Source organism: Ammospiza nelsoni, chromosome 5, assembly GCF_027579445.1.
Source record: "Ammospiza nelsoni isolate bAmmNel1 chromosome 5, bAmmNel1.pri, whole genome shotgun sequence".
In the NCBI taxonomy this organism is placed as follows: Eukaryota; Metazoa; Chordata; class Aves; order Passeriformes; family Passerellidae; genus Ammospiza; species Ammospiza nelsoni.
The window spans coordinates 4,546,792-4,566,323 of NC_080637.1; the positions used below are offsets into that span (position 1 = coordinate 4,546,792).

The 19,532-nt window shown below is 40.1% G+C and overlaps 1 protein-coding gene across 1 annotated transcript in view; it reads left to right on the forward strand.

Moving 5' to 3' along the window:
- The window catches only part of TAF3 (TATA-box binding protein associated factor 3), a 116,111-nt gene that overhangs the window by 83,993 nt on the left and 12,586 nt on the right, over positions 1-19,532 (forward strand). The window contains exons 3-4 of the mRNA XM_059472309.1: positions 3,404-5,220; positions 10,102-10,184. Of these exons, the coding sequence (XP_059328292.1) occupies positions 3,404-5,220; positions 10,102-10,184 (1,900 nt within the window). The remainder of the gene's footprint in view (positions 1-3,403; positions 5,221-10,101; positions 10,185-19,532) is intronic.

Sequence of the window (19,532 nt, forward strand, 5' to 3'; positions counted from 1 at the left end):
TGGCTGGAGATGGGGAGAAATGGCAGTAAAGAGAGTTTAAAAGCAATCCTGTGCACAAAGGATGCTGCATCCAGAAGTGCTGGGTGGCAAACGAGATGGACAAGGTGAGGAAGTGGCCACGTGGTTGTAAATGCTCATCACCAAGTCAGGCAGCAAACACTTAAAATCTGATGTTTTTCCATATTTAGTTCCTGCTCTGGTGTGAATCCTTTGGGAGGAAAAAGAGCCATAGGTCTTGAACTCAAGATAGAAATTTCACTTTCTCTAATTAACTAAACCCCCCCCAACCACCAGAAAAAAAAAAAAAAGCTTCATTGTTTTCTGCCACAGCTGTGGTGGCTCAGGTTTGAAAGCTGCTGTCTGGCAGAAAACCAGTCCTTGCTAAGGATCAGACTGTGGCCTTGTTCCAAGAGAAATTTGGATTTCATTTGACCACGATAGGATTCCAGATTGTCATCTGAGCATGTCTGAAAAGTGGTGAATGTGTGTCAGTAGTTAAGTGCTCATGAACTTCCTTAGTCCCTGGATTGTTCAGGACTGACCCAGGCAATTTTTTCCAGATGTTTTGGGGAATCCAAGTCCATATAAAAGGGATGGTAATGCTGCTGCTTCCTTACTAAGTTGTCTTTGTGGCTTGCAGGAATGTGCATGAAAGCTGGAGCCAAGACACCCCGATTTCTTGTCTCACCTCTACAAACTGCACTTTAACCTTTCTGCCCTTCCCTGGCACCTCCACACAAGATCACAGAAACTTCGTGGGCCCACTGCAAACTTTACTTGGCCTTATTAAAAAAAAAATAAGCATTGCTCTTTTTTTTATGGTACAGAACTCTGGTCCCTGTTCTCCAAAGCTCCTCTGAAATTGTTTTTTTGCCTTTGATCCAGCAGCTGCTGGTATTCTGCAATCCTGAGTAGGTAAAACATGAGAAGCACCTTGGGATGGGAAGGAGTTATAAAAGTATGAAATATTGCAGTGCCCTTCTGTGAGATACAGTGTGAAAGAGGGGCTGTTAAAATGGACACTGGGCAAAAATCTTTAGCAAATAATTTTTCTAGTAAGTGTAATTTTTTTACTGTTGCAGTAGTTTATTTTCCACTTTATTGACTTTTTAATCCCCATGTTTCTTGTATTAAAATGGTTAATATTCCTATCTCTATTCTAATATTCCTATTCTGTTCTAAAGTCTCTATCATCAAACCCTATCTTTCCTAATATTTTAATTTGGCTATACTTTTCATCTTGTGGCTGAGACAGAAGATTTCTCTAAATCCTAATTTTAAAGTATGATGTTTGTTTTAAACTTTATCTCCTACTTTTAAATGAAAACAAACTCTCAGTTCTGAAGTAGTGGAATGGGGTTTGGAGGGAATTGCTCAGTAGCAACCAGTGCTGTGTGACATCTGATGAATGCTGATTCTTCATCCCCAAAACCTCCTGAGCGGGTGAAGGCAGCTGATTTCTGTAGCAGCTTAAACAGAGATTGAAATTACTTCCATGATGGGGAAGCAGATTTTTTTCCCCCATAGCAGGTGCAGGCTCAGTCCAGAGTGATTTCTCAGTTATACTCTAACTTTGCAGTTTAAAAAATTCAATGTCAGTGCCCAGCCAGGCAAAACCTAACTCCCTAACATTTCTGTTTTTCACGGAAGGCTAAGACTTTATCCTCAGGCAAAGTCTCCTCTCTGGGCTGGCTGCTGTAAATCCTCTGGGCCCTGGTGAAAGCCAGACTTGCTAGCTCATTTTACTTAATTTGTGATGCTGGCAAGATTTGTGCTGCAGCTCAGGGCTCTTGACTGAACTCTCCTAAATCAGAGCATTGACACATTACAGTAGAGAAACACCAGCGCAGAAAACCTGAAAATAAATTCCTTGAAAAGAGATATTTCAGGAAGATGCTGTCTTGCTGAGTTTTAAATAGTGTTTAGTGGAATGTTTCAAGTTTCTTGGTGCTTTTTTCATTAAAGCCACCTGCTCATTAGAAAGTTGGGTTTTAGCCACTGTCCTCATAAATGTTTTTTACTCCATATTTCACATGAGAATCTTGGGGCACTGGATATCTTTCCTCAGAAACCCTGATAGACAAAATGTCTTGGGTTTTTGCAGGTGGGTAAACAGAAACTTGGGGTAAAGTGAAATGAGGCTGTGTGTGTAGGAATGTTAACCAGCAGAGGTGTAATGATGTAATTACTCCAAATACAAATGTGTCAGGTTAATGCCTGTGTAGACATTCTTATTCAGGACTAAGAATCCTTTTTCCTGCTCGGATAATTCCATTTTGAAAGTGAGGAAGTGTATCAAAGAGGATAAAGTGCTTGCCTGTGGTTGTGGAGATCAGAGGTTCTCTTTTTAAATCTACTGTGGATTTGTTGGGAGATCTCAAGTGGATTTTCTCCTTTCTCTGCGCCATAATGTCATGTGTGGCTCTGAAGATGGTGTTGTATGTAGGGAAAAAAAAAATAATTGTTATTAAACAAAAAACCAGAGCAATCACAGAGGTGGTATCCACACTGGTTTGGAATAGTTGATGTCTGATGTCTGCGCTGTGTGGATTTCAGGTTTATCTTGCTTTCAAAAGCTGGTTTTTGGCCTCACAGCCTGAATGCCCGCTTGCTCTAAAGTGTGCTTGGTGAATTCCTCCTTCATTTTGGTTTCACTGCTGCAGGAAGCTGGCATATGCACTCCAGGATTGTCCCACGATGCAAACAAAACAACAGTAAGGGAGATGATGGGAAAATGCATTTCAGAGGCACATTCCTGACTGAACCAACACACACACACAATGCTGGGGCGTTCCCATAAAGTCATAACAGATAATGTCCACCTGCAGCAGCTCTTGAGATGGTATCAGAGACAGAACCTGGCAGGTGAATGGGGCTTAGTCCTCTGCTTTAACCTTCAGCCTGTGCTGCTTCAGGAAGAATAAACTAGGTTTAGGAAGATGTTTTCCTAGTAGTTAATCTGCAGTCAAACTTGGGTGAGATATAGGCAAGAAAGACAGTTCTGGGTAATTTTACTTCGACACTTTGCTTTGACACTGTGTTACAGGAAAAAATGCTTCAACTTCTTTTCCTTAATTTAAAAATGAATGAAGAAGTTATTAGGGTGGTTTTGGGTAGAACTGACACTTTGGGCCTGCTCTGCAAGCTCTGCCATTGATGAGCTCTGTCCTCCTCTCTTTGCTCATGGGTTCAGTTTTGCACTGCAGTGAGGGCACCTGCCAGTTCCAGTGGTGGCTGATGTGACACAGAAGCTGCCACATGTTCCTCCAAGCAAACCAGTAAGAAGGGTGGCCAGTTGTCTCTTCTGGGCTGAGCTGCACATGATATTTGTTGTGGTGCTTGTTTGTTTCTGTAAAACACATTTCAATTATCTTAATGCTTTTCTAAATGTTCTTTGTTGCAGAGGAGGAAGAGGAGCAGGTTCCTACCGATGGAGGTACATCTGCAGAGGCCATGCAGGTCCCACTGGAAGAAGAAGGAGATATGGAAGAGGATGAGGCAATTAATGATGAGAACTACTTGAGCAAGAGACCATTAGAAAGTCCTGATCCTGAGGAGTTCCCACCTGTGAAAAGGCCAAAACTGTCTGTTTCCAAAGGGGATGCCTTGGATGGAACTGTGGAACAACGTGAGCCTCTTAGCTCAATAAATACACAAAAAGTCCCACCGATGCTTTCTCCAGTTCACGTTCAGGACAGTGCAGACCTTGCCCCCCCTTCTCCAGAACCACCGATGTTGGCTCCCATTGCAAAACCCCAAGTGCCCACCCCCAAACCTTTAGAGGCAAAGCCGTTCGTACCCAAAACAAAGTCCAAAACAAATTCTCCAGGACAAAAGACAAAATCACCGAAAACTACACCCTCACCAGTGGTAGCTGGGAGTCCCATTCGTTCACCAAAACCTGGATCCAAAGAAAAGAAGTCACCGGGCCGCGCCAAGAGCCCAAAAAGTCCCAAAAGTCCAAAGGTTCCTGCTCACGTTCCACAACCACCTGTGAAGCCTGAACCACCGAGTAGACCCCCTCTGGCTGCATTGAGTGAGAAGATAGGAAAGGAAAACATCCAAGTGAAACAGGCACAGACACCACCTGAGCCTGCCCCCAAGCCAAATCTGGACAACCAGGTGAAGAAAGTGCCGGTCATGGACAAGACCATCGATGATTCAATCGATGCCGTGATCGCTCGGGCGTGTGCAGAGCGAGAGCCGGACCCCTTCGAGTTCTCCTCTGGCTCTGAATCAGAAGGGGAAATTTTTACCAGCCCTAAAAGACTTTCTATTTCAGAGTCTGCAACTCCTAAACCTTCTGTTCCTGCCAATAATGCAAATAAGGCAGGAGCAACTCCAATACCTGCCTCAGGTGGGACCTCAAGTTCAGACATTTCATGGACAATGGATGACTCAATTGATGAGGTCATTCGGAAGGCAAACATGGGGACACCTTCTAATCCACCTACCAACTTCACTTATTTCTCCTCTCCTTCTGCTTCACCTCCAACTCCAGAGCCTCTTCTCAAAGTCTATGAGGAGAAAACCAAGCTGGCTTCATCGACAGAAGTGAAAAAGAAATTGAAAAAAGAGCTGAAAACTAAAATGAAGAAGAAAGAAAAACAAAAGGAAAAAGATAAAGAGAAGAACAAGGAGAAAAATAAGGAGAAGGAAAAGAACAAGGAGAAAGATAAAGACAAGGAAGGAAACAAGGAGGCAAAGTTTCAGTGGAAGGAACTGCTCAAAGAGGAGGATCCTGATCCATATAAATTCAAACTAAAGGACTTTGAGGATGCTGACACAAAAGTAAAGTTGAAAGATGGCAATACCAAAAAAGAGAGAGAAAAACATAAAGATAAAAAGAAAGAGAAAGAGAAAGGCAAAAAGGACAAGGATAAAAAAGACAAAGAGAAACTCAAAGATAAGGGTAAGGAAGATAAGATAAAGGTGCCATCAGCACCTCTTGTGTTACCTCCCAAAGAAATGTCTATGCCCTTGTTCAGCACACCATCTGCCATGAGGCTTCCCAGCATGTTACCTTCCTTGTCTCCCATGCTACCTGAAAAACTATTTGAGGACAAAGAGAAACCTAAAGAGAAGAAGAAGGACAAAAAAGAGAAGAAGAAAAAGAAAGAAAGGGAGAAGGACAAAGAAAAGGAAAAGAAGGAGAAGGAAAAGGAGAGGAAAGAAAGAGAAAAGAAAGAGAAGGAAAAGGAGAAACACAAACATGAAAAGGTAAGCTGGTTGGATGAGGTGAGATATCACACTTGCTTGAGGAATCCACATGGATTCCTGTGTTTGCTGCTGAGCATTGTCTAAGAGCTTTGAGGAGAAGTGTGGTTACAGGATTGGTGTTTCTTAATGATAACAGCTCCAAGGAAGGCGTCCACCAAGAGCTTCAGAGATTGTCCCACATCTCTGGAAAAGAAAAAAGTGGAATTCTGGTTCTGTGAATTTGAAATGTGAGATTGTCCTGGCTTTTCTCAACCTTCTTTTCACTTGGAAAAGCTGAGGCTCAGACACAACAACACACCCAGCAAAGGGATGCAGTGTTGTGCTGCAGGAAGTTTGTTCTGTGGGTTTCCACTAGAAGGGCGGCAGCCCTATACCTTTCATATGAACTTTAAATTTTGTTTCCAAAAATCTGCTGTTTTGAAGTTTGTAGCAGCCTGGACAGAAATGAGAAGCAGAGTGCCTTCAAATAAAGAGTTGCTGAATCTTCCCTTAGCAAATCTGCCCCCTTGTTGATCCAGTTTGTTTGAAGTAAGAAAATTATTTTCAAATTATGGTGTAAGTGTTCAAATGTCACCTTTCTTTGGAGTCTTATGCTTGAGAGACAGAAGGGGAGAGCTAATTTTCAAGGGGTTTGAGCTTCCATTCTTGTAGCTCTTACTGATTTACATCAGCCAAAGATAATTTCTTCTTTCCAATATCACCTAATCTTGAGAATATATTTAATATTTAAGAAATGAAACCAGCATATTTGCATGTTATCAGATTTGAAATCCCATTAGAAGCAGCTCCCCTAATTCAGGATTTGCTCTAATTTTTTTGTCACTTCACCTTATAATACACATTAAATTGTTAACATTGAAAAGAAAGAAGAAAAGAAAGAAGATTGTCTTCCTGTGTGATAACCTTGGATACAAGAGTTCCTAAATCTCCATCCTTAGCCTTAGGAAGCACTGTGTGAGTTCCAGTTTTACCAAAATTCTCTTTACATCCTGCTTTGAGTGTAATACTCGATTTGTACAAGCTCAGATTTGGGACATTCCTCACTCTCCTTTTGTTGCCACTCTTACGTTACCTGCTGGACTTGCAACAAAGTGCTGATTTCAAAACTTTATATGTTTTTTAAGTATACAAATGGCTTTTCCATGCAGAATCTGGAGAACTAATGTTTGTCTGCTGTGGATGAGTTTATGATCAACAGGGTGGTGGCCCAGTTGTCCATGAAAATTTCATGTCTGGTTTTAGACTGCAACAACATTTTCACAGATTCCCCATTTTATCTGTCTGCCCCTTGTGCCTGGGCAGTGTTGGCAGTATTTCATTGAGAATTTCTGCTGAGATTTCTTTTTTAAGTTAAATATTGGTGTATGTAAAATAGAGGCAATGATTTTCTTGTTTTCCACATTTTCAGTTTTGCATTTCTTCTGCAGTTGTCTGTGTCAAGTTTGCTTTTAGAGTGATAAAATGGCACATAAACAAATACAAACTGGTAAAGCTTCAGTATAGACTCACCATATATATATTAGGAAAAGGAGTTCAACACTAATAAAAACTTGGACAAATTAAATTGACAAAGCTGCCCATTACCTTGGCAAAAAGTCCCTGTCAAAAGATAAACTTTAAAGCTAGAATGCATGAAAGAGTCCCCAGATAGAATTAAAATTTAAACTGATTCTTGAGAGATAAGCTTTTTTTAAATCCACCTCTTTGCTGCAAGTCAGGATTTTAAAAATAAATTTCCCCTTTAAATCTCTTGAGCGATTTTCATTTTTTGCAAGGCCGCACTGCTGGTGTCCTGGAAAAATGGAGAGTTAGAGCTTTATCAGTTGGTGCCCTGAGGTATGTGGCAAAGAAGCTAAATCCTTGAAGATTAGCAAAAAAAATGCAGCACATGGCAATAAGGGGCTTATATGACTACTAGTATTAGTTCAGGTGAAAGAAGTATTGCTTATACATAAAACTGGACAAATCCACTGACAATGTATTTTTAGTTAGCTACAAAGGAGTCTTATATTGCTGGACTTTACCTCTTTGGTGATTTGGGAAGCTTAGTAATCCACTGTAAATGCTCTTCTGCTGGCCCCAATTCCCAGTATTACTCCAGAATGCTGCTCTTTCGTTTTAACCCCTAAAAGTACATGTTTCCTTAATTTAGCTTTTAGATCACACAATGACTTATTTAGGCAGCAGTTGTGCTGCAGGAGCAAATGATCAGGTTACAGCTTGGACATTTAATCTGCCACAGTGCATCCACCCCGGAGGTGTAAGCACATCCTGGCAGATGAGTTTGTGGGCTCGCTGCAGTTTCAGCTCCTGATGGCCAGGAGGAAATATCAGAGTCCCATTTCTGATATTGCTGTAGTTAAACAAAAACTGACTCCGCTGAAATGTTCCCATTTTTGAGCCTCGTTGTAGTTATTACCTCTGTGCTCATCCCATCCTGTTGGGTGATTGAGGCTTTTTATCAAGTTTTTCCTGGAATTTTGCCCCAGGCTGCTGAAAGGTACAGAGCAGCAAACAGAGCACTGCATATACGGCAGGAAACAGGAGCTGAAGGCTCCGTGCTGGGCGTGTTTGGTGGTGGCACCAAGGAGGAGAAGCTTTGTCCCAGGGCTTGCCTGCAGCTCCATGCCCTGCAGTGGTGTTGGGTGCTGCCCTCAGAGCCAGAAAAGGGATCTGGGGCACTGCCTTGTGAGCTCCACCAGATGAAAAGCAAACACTTGGAGCAGTTACACCCATTTGTACTCCAGAGATTAGCAGGCATGCTGTAGGAGTGACTGAGCAGCTCAGGGAGCAGCTGCTGACCCACTTTCTGCTAACCTTAATAAGCTGAGCTGGAAACTGAAGTAGTTGAGGAACTGCTTCATGAGAAATGGAGCCCTCCTTGCATCAGGGCTTGCCAGAGCTGCCCCAAAGTGAGCTGCCCTTGCTCCTGTGTCAAAATCCTGTAGAGGAGAACCAAGCTCTGCAGGATGTAACTGTGAATGCTCCTTACTTTTCTCCCTTGTCTAATGATGTAAACCCTACACACAAACCCATGTTGTAGAAAGATGCTTCCTGTCCTCTTGTATCAAAGGATGAGATTTCATTCTGGTGGAGCCCTGTTTTCCTCTCCTAGCAGACTGATGTTGGTATCTGAGCATAAAGAAGTGGTTTGTGTGCTTTTCTCCTGCCCTGTGAGCCCACACCACCATTGTTTAGAATAGACCAAGGACCTTTATAGATGATGTGGGCATCTCTCTGTGCTGTGTGCTGGAAGCTGCAGTAGCAATGCTTGTCCTGAGATGTTTTGTATTCAAAACAGGCACTAAAGAAGGAGGAGAAACCTGCAGGAAAAGTGGCAAAATAGGCTGTGCAAAGCCATGGTCCTGAGCCTGCAGTACCCAGGCATCAGTTTCAGTCTCTAGCATTGGGTGGTTACAGGTTAAGATGCTGGGAAAACAGAGAAAGGACTCACCTGTCACCTATGGAAGGTGGCAGTGAAATTGTTGCAGGAATTTGAAGCTTCAGAGGAAAAAAGCTCTTGCAACACTCCAGGGGAATGACGTAACAAAAAATGGTTCTACATAAACAAAGAGTGCAGAGGGGCCTGTGAAATCAGCTAATCCATATCCATGGAGAGCTGCATTGCAAAGCACAGTTCACTGTGTCAGAGCAGGAACACCACTCAGGCTGCTCTCTTTCTCTCTCTGGCCTAGACATCTCCTGGAGAGCAGCTCCAACTCTTTTGCCAAAATGCATGAGATTTTGTTATCACCTTTCTCAAAATAAGTCCCACTTGAGCCCTCCCACTCTGGCCTGCTCTCTCCCACACTGCATTCTGTGCTTTGCATTGATTGTTTGTCCTCCCTTTTTCTGTGAGAGCTTTATAAAACTGGAAATTTGATCAGGTTTCCATTTAGTTGTATGCATATTAGTTTTGTCTGTGCCTGGAGCAGATTCAGCCAAGAGATTGTTTTGTTAAATATGGTGACACACATGCTCAAAATGAGATCAGTCTCCATCTCTGTTTTTATGTGTATATCTATATATATATAATGTATATATACTTGTCATATATGGACATAAGTTGAGTAATGAATGCCTGGAGAATCATTACAGTGTCAGCTGTAGCATCTGTGGTCATTCTGGACAGGTTTTGCAAACCAGTAGCTCAATGGGAGTTGGTAATTTTGGCATATACTGGTTCCGTAAGTTCAAGGACATGTTCAAGGACATATTCAAATGGTCTAAACTCCACCAGATACCAAGATTGGAATCCCAGGCCACTTGAAAAGTAGCCATTAAAAACCTCAGCCTAATTGCAGTAAAATGCAGTGGCTGTTATGGCTGGTATGGATAAGAACTTTCATAAAGTATTCAGTGTTGGTGAATTCACCTTGGAGTTTATTTGCTTCCTTTGGCTCTCCTTTTGATTCAAGAGACTTATGGTACATTTATGTGATGAACCTGGGAAATAATGGAATTTAAATCTCAGAAAAATGTGCAAACACCAATGGGTGCCTGACAAGTTTGAGCACTAAGATCAAAGCATTTCATGTCATTGTTTAGAAACAAACTGGGAAGTTTCATGTCTCTAGAAAAGTACTTAATCAGGAAGATTTGCTAAGAAATTGGAGGTACAATAGGAGCAAAATGTGAAGTTGTTTTTTTTTTTTTTTAGCTTAGAGTTTGTATTTGTGAATTTCTACAGCTGGGACTCCCTGCAGACTGAGACCCATCCACGCCATGGGACAAAGTGTGAGAGAACAGTGATTAGTCTGTCATAGTTTTGTTTCATTAAGCTAATATTCTCTGGTTAACTCCATCAGTGCTTTCATGTAATTAATATATTTTGGGAGTCTGCTTGCAGTCTTTGATTGATGATTGTGTTCCCCTGTACAGATAAAGGTGGAACCAGTTGTTCCAGCTCCATCTCCGGTTATTCCTCGGCTGACTTTAAGAGTGGGCGCAGGCCAAGACAAGATGTAAGTACAAATAAATCCATCTGTGAGGTGTGTGCTCACCTCTGGCACTTGTGGGAGCTCTTCAGTGGGAAAAGTTTAAAAATTAGTGGCAAATTACATTTATACAGCAAAGTGAGTCTCATCACCTTCCATCCTTCCTACTGTGTGTCCCATTCCATGTCTTTCTAGGGCATGGATTACAGGACTCCATCTGGGCTGGCATGATGCCTCCAGTGCCATTTAGTGAGGTTTTTGTAATGGGTGCTTATCCTGAGTGTAACCTACAGCTAAGTTTCACAACACTCCCCAGCTAACAGTTGTTTTATGCTTTAAAACATAACAGTTGGAATTCCTTCATACACATCTGTTTTATTATAACTGTTGATTATTCATGAGTGTGCCCAACGCATTTCAAGTGCTGCTTCATTAGCTCCCTAATTATTGGGTGCTGTTGTACAAATAATAGTTACTTTGTACTGGATGAGCATAAGTAGGGTGATCCCTATCCTGAGATCATGCAGCACAAACAGGAGGCTGGAGAGGCTGGGGAATCCATGCGTCACCGGGCTTTTAGGCTGCTCCTGCCTTGGATGTGAAGGGTTTCTTTTAATCAGGATTTTCGTGTTGATTTCATGGCACAAAGCACACTTTCATGTCCAATGGTAAACATGAGCACGCACAGATCTTTCATTTCCATTCCTCACATTAAATACTGCTAATGCAGTTGTTTCTCTTCTAGACCCATTATGAACCAAACCCCCTAATCACTCATTTTTCTGCTCTAGAAGTTAAATGGGGTTTTGATGATTATTTTCTTTTTCTCTGCTATCCTACTTCTCCCCAGTAGGTAACCATGGCATTTGCTGGTTTGAAGCTGCTAAGGGACTTCAGTCATTGCTTGGTTTCTAAGGGACACCCACACCCCAGTTATTAACCATTTTTGCTTTCTTCCTTTCACAGTATTTGAGTGTGATCTAAAATTTCTGTGCCTCAGGTTGCTGTACAAAGTTCCAGCTCTCTCAGAATACTTGTCTGTCCTGCTGAGCATGATTTGAATGTGCATGGCTGGACATGCTGTCCCTTGAAAGCCCACAGATCCATTTTCCTCCTTGACGAGACATGGATACTTTTAAATTGTGCTTTTCCAAGGACTGAGAGCGTTAATATGGGGGAAATTAACTCATATTTTCAACTTCTGAATTAAAGTTCTGAAGTCATATTTTAGCACCAGTTACCTTCCAACCTTATCTCACTACAGTGTTTCTCATACCCTCACATATTTTGAGAGGGGACTTCAGGCTCCATCTGTTTGCTACAAATCATGTGGGTGCATCACTGTCATCCCTGCCAGCCCTTAGTGGGTCTCAGATACTGACATCTTGTTTCATGGGCCTTTGGGAAACTCACTTTATTTGCAGATTCATTTTTACATCTTTAGTGGCACCTTGGTCGCCATCTGAGGGCTTCATAACAGGCAGAAAGAAATGGTTTTTGATGTGTTATAGAAAGGGAAAATTAAACTTATGTTTCATCTGTGTTGGTAATGAGCTTCTAAATATCTGGCAATTGTCATATATAAATGTTGTGTTTCACTTAGCCTGTCTCTGGAGTTAACTGGCCTGGGATTGTTCAAGGATACCATGAATCTCCGTGGAAAGGTGCAAGGAAAGTTGTCAGGGATTCCTAGAATTTGATATGAGTAGAAACTAGATGGAGAAATTGGTCATTTCAAATTCTCTGTTAGAGAGATGTTTGGAGGCTTTTGGAAGTACCCAAGTACCTGTTCAATTGGAAGTTAATTTGTTTGGGGGAATGTCATATAGAACATCTTTAATAGAAGCACTTACAGATCTTCATGAGGCACAGGGCTTTCAGGAGTGTGAAGCAAAAGATGGATGGTGCATGGAATGGAGACGCACATCACACCATAAACTCAGCACAAGCTGGCTGAGTCACACAGCATTAGTGAGCAAAATGGGGCTCTTCAGCCTGGAGAAGTGGGGGCTGTGGAGAGACCTCAGCGCCCCTTCCAGTGCCTAAGGGGCTCCAAAAAGCTGCAGAGGGACTTTGTACAAAGGCATGAAGTGCCAGGATAGGGGGGAATGGCTTCAAACTGACAGAGGGCAGGGTTAGATGGGATAAGAGGAAGAAATTCTTCTCTGTGAGGGTGGGCAGGCCCTGGCACAGGGTGCCCAGAGAAGCTGTGGCTGCCCCTGGATCCCTGGAAGTGTCCAAGGCCAGGCTGGATGGGGCTTGGAGCAACCTGGGATAGTGGAAGGTGTCCCTGTCCATGGCAGGGGTTGGATCTGGATGATCTTTAAGGTCCCTTCCAGCCCAAGTCATTCTGTGATTTTATAATTTTACTTCTTGACTCCTCTGCTTGGACCCATGTACAAAGCAGTGATGGCAGCAGCAGGAAAGTCTTTTCTCTTGTGTTTGTGAATAAAAGTACATATTTCTCCCAGGTTCAAAGTAATACCTGTATTCAGGCTTGTCTGGAGTGCAAATGTTCTTACAACATGCATCAGCTCACAAGAAGTGGCTATTAACAACATTGGGTTAATAGACATGAAAATGCATTATTGCTGATGGATGGACAGACCAATATTGGAAAAACTGTCCTACTTAAGAGTTTTTTTGCAAGTGTTTTAACTGCACAGTAAAACAAGAAGAAAGTAGATTATTATCAAAGCATTTCCATCTTAGTTGTAAACAATTACAGCAATACTTGCATGGATGCCACATTAGAAAAAATTTACTGGATTCCATTCTAATGCAATTAGAGCTAATTTTGTTCTTTAAATGAATAAAAGGTCAGCTAGTAAATCTAGTTTATCTCAAGTCCAGGCTTCAATAAATTGTTTTATTTAATTTGTTGTAAAAGATCTTATCCTTAATGGGCCTTGCTCTTATTGGTTTGCTTGGGTTCTAAAATATTTATGACCACTTTTTTAGATATGATTTGAATGATATGTTGGAAGGGTTTTTCACTTTTTTTTTTTTCCATTCCAGTGTTATCAAGGTAGATTGCTAACTGAGTTAGTATAGGAAGGAACTAGTGATGCTATCTTTTTTCAAAACAAAACAAGCAAAACAAAAAACACAGACTTTTAAATTTTAAATGAACTGCAAATAATGAGTAGAGTTTAATACTTTTATTCAATTACATCATGGCTTCTTTTTGTCTTGTTATTTTTCCTAAGCACTATCATTTTTCATACACATAAGTTTTTTTAAATTCTGTCTATTGATAAAGTGTTGACATTCCAGCTACTGCTACAGCTGACATAAGCTTCAGCAAAAGTACATGCTGTAATGTTTGATACTTCTGATAAATTTATGCTACATTTAAAAACAGCTTTTAAGAAAAAACACATGGCTGCTGTCACTAATGCCAGACCACAAAGCACAGAACTACTCACTGGGTGCTGTTCCAGTGTTTCTGTGCCCTAGAAGCAGGATATATGTTTTTTGTGAAATTAGGTCTCCAAATTTACCTTAAAATTTCAGACTTTTCCTCCAGACCTGTATCATAACTCTGCCATCAGCAGGGAACCTGGAAAGCAGACAGGAAGAGGGGAAAGACAGGCATTTTAACAGTGTTTAACTGGTAAACCTGACCTGCTGCTCTAATGAAATTGCCCCTTGTCTTCTATATTTTTTAAGTGAGTAGATACGTGACTTTCTCCAAAACCAAATCACACACATGCACAGATACCTCTGTGTGTGTGCTTATAAAAATGTATATTAAATAACCTGTGGATTGTAAGATAAAATCCTGAAAGGATTAAGGGATGAAAAAATTTTGTTACCCAGATACTTAATTGGCCCCACTAAAAATCTGTATTACTTGGTAGGATATTATCAGTGCAAGGTTAACTTATTTTTTTGTGGGGGCTCATTCAGCTGCATGATACCCCCATGACAAAAGCCATGAGCAGAACCAGCTGATGTCTTGTGTAGAGAATCTCAAAACCAAGGGTATAGAAATTATCCTGTGATCATAGATGTGACCTCTCTGTTTAACATCAGTGACCCAGAAGAATATTTTTGGGAGTAGGAGGACAGGACCTAGTTTATTACACCAAGTTTCTTGATTAGATTATTCATCTAAGAACTTCTACAACCCCCACAAGGAAAAAATTTTTCCCAATGTCCAATGTAACTCTACCCTCTTTCAGTTCTGTTTGCTCAAGAATTTGTTATTTTAAGTGCAACATGGAATTTTAGTCAATCAGTTCTTCACTCATACTTTTTGAAATCCCACAGAACTATACAATCTCACCTGTAGCATGCAGAGTGCCACCAAGTGTATGCTCACCAAAAAAGAGATGCCTTAATGAGGGATCTTCTATCTACAACAAGCTTAATTTACAAAAGAGTTGAGTTGCAAACCCTCCAGAGATTGAATTTTCTTGGGAAAACTGCACACACACATACACAATCTGACTTTGAAAGGTCATGGCACCAAGAAAGGGAAGAAGAGGAAGAGGGTTTTAACAAATACATCCATATGATTCTTATTGACCTGGCTGAAGAAATTAGGCAAGGACTGTGTTGGTGCTCCCCAAAGCTCATTGGGAATCTGAGTTGCTGCTGTAACATGGATATTTGTTCTTTTAAAACAGTTCAAGCTCCAAGTGAGTTGTGGAAATAAAGCTGGATATCCAAGACTTTGCTGCTAGTTTGAGTTAAACTAGAATCCTGCCCTATGCAGTTTCCAGGAATGTACCTGATTGTTACAGAATCATCTTTGGTGTATATTCAGGAGCTTCAGTTTTTAATAGAGTTGTTCTCATACAGATAAATCAGTGAAGAAACTTTTGAACTTTGGGTGCTATTTAGTGGTGTGCTAGTCAGACTTTGATAATTTACATCATTGTCTTCATAGTGTTTGCCCACAAAAGCTGAATAATGGGGTTCATTAAGATCCCTGTGCAGGCATATCCAAATTGTTTGCCTGCAGCCTTGGCTCCCTACGTGTGGCTGGGGAGGGAGGGATTGGCTTTTTATTGACTTGTCAGGCCTCAGGTTTGCATTACCAGCCAAGTAGCTCATGACCCATTCCATTTATTGAACTGTTTTGTGGTGGGGAAACAGGTAAAGGAATCCTGCTGGAAGCCCCTCCCTGTGCACGTTGGGATGAATGAGGGCAGTGTTTGCAGCAGCTCAGGCACCGTGACCAAAGGCTGGCACAGACGGAGCGGCAGCAGCGTGGGGCCGTGGTGGGACACGGCTGTGGGCGGTGTTGGTTACCCTGCGAGACATTGCTTACCCAAGGGGGAGCTCCAGAGGAGAATTCATTGAGGAATTAAAGAGCGGGAGGGGAAAAAGAAGTGATACTTCAGGGAGTGTTGTGTTTTCTGAGACCCCCGTCGTTGGAAGGAATGATGAATCTGACTCCATGTTCTCAGGATAATTAATTATTTTATTAATTAATTTAATATTTAATTTAATTTTATTATTTATATTTATTTAATTTAAAATAATATTCAATATTGTTTTAATATTTATTATTATTGAATATTATTTTAATTATTTATTAATTTATTATTTTATGATCTATATTATACTAAAGAATACTAAACTAACCTATACTAAACTATAGTAAAGAATAGAGAAAGGATACTTACAATAATATCAATTTATTATTGAATATTATTTTATGATCTATATTATACTAAAGAATACTAAACTAACCTATACTAAACTATGGTAAAGAATAGAGAAAGGATACTTACAGTAATATCAATTTATTATTGAATATTATTTTAATTATTTATTAATTTATTATTTTATGATCTATATTATACTAAAGAATACTAAACTAACCTATACTAAACTATAGTAAAGAATAGAGAAAGGATACTTACAATAATATCAATTTATTATTGAATATTATTTTAATTATTTATTAATTATTTTATTATCTATATTATATTAATGAATACTAAGCTAACCTATACTAAACTATACTAAAGAATAGAGAATGGATACTTACAGTAATATCAATTTATTATTGAATATTATTTTAATTATTTATTAATTTATTATTTTATGATCTATATTATACTAAAGAATACTAAACTAACCTATACTAAACTATGGTAAAGAATAGAGAAAGGATACTTACAATAATATCAATTTATTATTGAATATTATTTTAATTATTTATTAATTATTTTATTATCTATATTATATTAATGAATACTAAGCTAACCTATACTAAACTATGGTAAAGAATAGAGAAAGGATACTTACAATAATATTAATTAATTATTGAATATTATTTTAATTATTTATTCATTTATTATTTTATGATCTATATTATACTAAAGAATACTAAACTAACCTATACTAAACTATAGTAAATAGAGAAAGGATATTACAGAATGCTAAAAAGATACTCATGAATCTCGTGACTCTCTCCAACACAGCTTGGCCCCCATTGGCCAATAAGTCAAAACAATTCACATGAAACCAATGCACAATCACCTGTTGGATAAACAATCTCCAACCACATTCCAAAGCAGCAAAACACAGCAGAAGCAAATGAGATAATATTGTTTTCCTTTTTCTCTGAGGCTTCTCAGCTTCCCAGGAGAAGAGTCCTGGGCAAGGAGATTTTTCCAGAAAATGTGGCTGTGACGAGAGAAAAATGGGAGAAGGGCTAACCACTGTTTGGGAAAATGAAACAATAGAGCACAAGCAGTAAAATTCTGTGTTTATTGCTGTGCTCATGGGCATCCCAATTATTTTAGCAGGGAAGGGCTGTGTTAAATGTGTTTTGACAGAACTGCTGCTCTGGGTGTCAATCCAACTTGTGCTGTAAAAGAGCATGTAATGGTGAAATCATTTTTGATATGATCAATAGACCACCTAAGTGAGGAGGCAGAGTAATGAAAAATGATCTTGCTCCTCTCCAAGGTGTGCTGAAGGAATTCCAGTGATCTTTACAGCTTTCATCAATCTTTGTGAGTGTATTTACTGACATACCCACATTTCTCTGTTCTGTGGTCTTTTAAATTATAAGAGCTGGAGGACTGATTTTTGGAGCCTTTTGAAATGCTGAATGTATTTTAATGAAGATACTGTCTCAGCTATGATTCATATCCCTTTCCCAATTGTTCTTTTTCAGTGTAACATATGGGCCCAAATCCTGCTGTAAAATCCCCATGTGTGGTCCTGAATCCATCCAAAAGGCTCTTTCACTTTGCTGGAGGTTCCCCAGCCTCTCCCTTGCTGCAGGATTGCAGCTTTTACATGAAAAAAAAAAAAAAAAAAAAGAGTGAAGAATACCATATCCCTTTTACCAGAGCAAGTAAATGATAATTTTTGTTTATATTTCTAGAGGTGATTTAGCACAGCTTTTTCTTCCTTGAGCATGAATTAAATTTACAACTTCAGATGTAGTCCTTAGGTTTTTTCTTCCTTCTATTTTATTTAATTACTGAAGCCGCCCCAACTAATTATTCATCCTGTTTATGGTAGGCAGTAGTCTGTGGCAAATTATTTTCATTTTGCTGCTGGCCGCAGTGGGTGATGACTCCAAAAGTGAATCCATGAAAAGGCTTGAGTCATTAGAAAACAAAACAACTTACTGTGAGATTCTTTGATTTTGCTGCTTATTGCTCAAGAGTAAAACAAAAAAAACCCCAACAACTTGTATACTGTATACCACAATTAAAAAAAATACTTCAGGCAGGTTTAGACACATGAGGGAATTGCTTGTGTAAATGGCCATGAGCAGCTGCCCTTATGAAGCACAACAGAAACTGATCAAATATGTGTGAAAGATTAGAAAGGGAGATGGGTATTTGTTTCAAAAATAAACTTTCCATAGAGGATGACTGCAAGAGAAAGGTACTGATTTGTTCTTGACTTTGACAGAGTTGCTTTTTTTAATTCACTCTTTTACTGAGGTTTTTAAACCAAAGTGAGGAAACTCCACAGACCCAAGGATTTGCGGGATGGTTCCTAGGAACTGGATGTGGACAAGAAAACCATAAAGAAATAGCCACAAAAGAACAGGTGGTCCCACCTGAATTTAGTGAAGTTGTCCTGTTTGCAGTTGATCTTTTGCTGTACAGAGTCTCCAAGTCCAGGAGACTCCATCTGTCCATCTCTCTTACTTGTTTCTTTCAAAAACAAACTTGATAACAAGCTGAAAATTACAGCTTTAAATATTTTCTAAACCCATACTGGTACAACTTTCTGGTAGTTGTACCAGTATGGGTTGTAATTCATGTTCTTTACCAGTTCCCACCAAAAAGGGTGGATATAGGACTGGTTTATGGGCAAACTCCTAGATCATGCATCCCATAACATTTCCCAAAACAAATGGCAATAAAAGCAGTTTGCTGAGAACAGAGAAGAGAAAGTTTGCAAAGAGCTCATTGACACAAACATGTTTTACCAGGTTCTGGTTTTGCTCTTGAGAACTCAGCAGAAGGGTTTGGTGCCAGGTGGTTTTAACATTGAAGATGTTTGTTATTGATGATAAGGGAAAAATAAGATGAAAGATACCAAGACGCCACGCTACCAGCTCAGTTTTGTTTTGTCAGACTGGCAATGAACCATCCAGAGGTGTAAGTCAGAATGGTGAGAAAATGGGAGGGAGATTTAGGAGTCATCAACTGAAAGGTGCTTGTGGTTGTTGGGAGAAATACTCTGGGTGTAACAGATACGGAGACTGAAGGCCAAGAGCAGAAATCTGTTTCGCTTAAAGTAGTGGGAAAATAAACAGTAGAAAACCTGTAATTCAGTTTCAACAGTGCATGTGTCCATAAAGCAAAGGAGTTGGCTGGAAATATCAGCTGGACTGAATGTCCAGGTATTTGTGGGGCTTTGCCACAATGTTAGAATAGTAGAATCATAGAGTAATTCAGGTTGTAAAAGACATTTTAGATCGTCAAAGTCCAACCATTAACCCAGCACTGCAAAGTCCATCACTGAACTGTGTGCACAAGTGGCACATCTATCTGTCTTTTAAATACCTTCATGGATAGCCTGTTCCAGCCTTCAAAACCCTTTTCATGAAATCATTTTCCCTAATATCCAATCTGGATCTCCTCTGGCTCAACTAGAGGCCATTTCCTCTTGTCCTTTCACTTGTTACTTGGCAGAAAAGACCAACCCCTGCCTGGCTGTACCTCCTGTCAGGGAATTCTAGAAGGTAATAAAGTGCTCCCTGAGTCTCCTTTGCTCCAGGCTGAGCCCTCCCAGCTCCCTCAGCTGCTCCTGGTGCTCCAAATCCTTCCCCAGCTCCATTGAAATGGAGAATGAGCTGTTGATCTCCATAAGCACCACTGAAGGTCAACACGCTTTACCTGGGAGAGGCAGGCACCCAAAAAAGTGGATGTTATCTTG